Genomic DNA, 2,061 nt, shown 5'->3' with positions numbered 1-2,061 from the left:
AAGCGATAATAATAATTATAATAATAATAATAATAATATTAAAAAATACCTGGAAACTTCAGGGCTGCTTTCTGAGTGTTTCTCTGTGCTGCTCTTTTTTGTTTTGCAGTTTAAGTCTCTCCTCTTTTTTTCTATAGTAGGTAGTTTTATAATATTTTTGTATTTTTTTACAATGTAAATGTTCAGTGTAAAATGTTCAACTTACAGTTCCAGTCATTTTAAGGTTTTCACTCCTTCAGGGGTGGAATGAGAGGATGGATGGATGGAGAGGTGAGGTAAGGTGGAGGGGTCAGGCTGGGGGTGAGGGTTTGGGGGTGTTAGTGTATAAGCGGGTTGGAGGTCGACCCCTGATTTTGATGCGTAAAATAGTCAGACAAACCCCCGGAAAGTCCCGAGGAGAAGGCCGGCAGAGAGCCGGACAGAGCCGGTCTCAGAGAGTCACAGGACAGCGAGGAGGAGGACGGAGCCTGCGGGGAATTGGAGGCCGAAGCCCGGGCGGCCTGCAAGGACCCGCCGCCACCGCTGCCGCCGGTCTGCGTGGTCATGGACGGGTGCGGGACGTGGGGGAAAAAATAACTAGTCTGCCCGGCCAGCAGGTTGACCGAGCACGGGTTCAGGGAGTAAGTGGCTCCGGAGCAAGGCACGGAGAGGCCACAAGGCACCGCCGAGGCCGCCAGGGCCGCCGCCGTCAGGTGGTGTGTCGCGTAGGGGAGATCCCCGCCGACCAGCCGGTCCATGCTGAGCCCGTTGGAGGACGGGAACGACGAGTGGTTGTTGCCCATGTTCTGTGTGAGCATGGTGCTGTAAGACATGGGGTGACCCGGGTAGCCCGAGGAGGTCCCGTTGTAGCCCAGGGCGCCGCCGGCCCGCGGGTGGTGCAGGGAGAGGAAGGGGGACATGGGCCAGTACAGGGAGCCGGCTCGGTCCATGAAGGTCAGCCCGGAAGTCAGCCGGGCTCCCCGCTTGAAGGCCAGCTTGGCCCGCGACGTGGTGGACCGCCGCCGGAGCTTCCCGGTGGTGCCGCCGATGAAGACGTCGTCGCTGCTGGGGTCCAGCATCCAGTAGTTCCCCTTGCCCGGGTCGTCGTAGTGCCGCGGCACCTTGACGAAGCATTTATTCAAGCTGAGGTTGTGCCGGATGGAGTTCTGCCAGCCCTGCTTGTTCTCCCGGTAGTATGGGAAGTTTTTCATGATGAATTCATAAATGCCGTTCAGGGTGAGCCGCTTCTCCGGGCTCTGCCTGATGGCCATCATGATCAGCGCGTTATAACTAAAAGGAGGTTTTTCGTACTTGCCGCTTTTCTTTTCTCCGTCCTTCCCTCCGCCGCTTCCGTCTCCGTCTTTCCCGTCCTTTTTCTCCTCCTGCTTCTCCTTCTCGTCCGGGCCGCTCTCCTGGCTCGATGAGTCACTTTTAGGCTCCGCTTTTCCGTCCTGCTGCGCGGCCGGGAGAGGAGCTTTCTGCTCGGCTTCGTCCGCGCCGCCGGGCCGGTGGTAGTTCTGGTGGTGGTGGTTCTGGTGGTGATGCTGGTTCTGGTGGTTGTTGCTGTCGCTTTGCACGGCCTCGGGCACCAAACTGTTTATACTGAACGACGATTTAGGAATCATTTTCACCTCTTTGCGCTCTCCCATATCCAACATCACCGAGCAATGAGGGGGAAAATGGCAACGACCAAAAGCGACGAACACAGCTGGGTTTCAATCTGTCCTGTCTCTGCCTGCGAACCAGGACGGGAAGGAAGGAAGGGGGGATAGATAGGAAGAAAGAAAGTATAGCCCAACAAACTATTTCATGTTCGGTTTGGGGAGAAAAAAGGAAACACACACACACAACACACATGTACACACACATCGATAGGAGACAGATAGCTGCAATTAATTAGGGAGCCACAGCCACTAAAGCAACTAAAAAACATTGGTTGGACCTTTCCAGTCCTCAGCCAACCAGGGGAACATTAGTATTAAATATTAAGGCGTCCTCTGCGCTTTCAGCCAATCATGACGCACAGGGAAACACACACATCCACCAATGCTGTGCACGCTGCAAAAAATGCTCCCCGACGAG

At 54.9% G+C, this 2,061-nt stretch overlaps 1 protein-coding gene across 1 annotated transcript; it reads right to left on the bottom strand.

Moving 5' to 3' along the window:
* Window positions 1-317: 317 nt before the first annotated feature.
* Window positions 318-1,652, bottom strand: foxg1a (forkhead box G1a). The gene has a single exon (XM_041061084.1). It carries the CDS (start codon window positions 1,635-1,637, stop codon window positions 318-320), a length of 1,320 nt encoding a protein of 439 aa, XP_040917018.1. The 5' UTR covers window positions 1,638-1,652.
* Between the last annotated feature and the right edge of the window lie 409 nt (window positions 1,653-2,061).

This window comes from Toxotes jaculatrix, chromosome 17, assembly GCF_017976425.1.
Source record: "Toxotes jaculatrix isolate fToxJac2 chromosome 17, fToxJac2.pri, whole genome shotgun sequence".
NCBI lineage: Eukaryota > Metazoa > Chordata > Actinopteri > Toxotidae > Toxotes > Toxotes jaculatrix.
The sequence above is the reverse complement of the archived record's forward strand: the minus strand, read 5'-3'. Positions and strand labels throughout refer to the sequence as shown.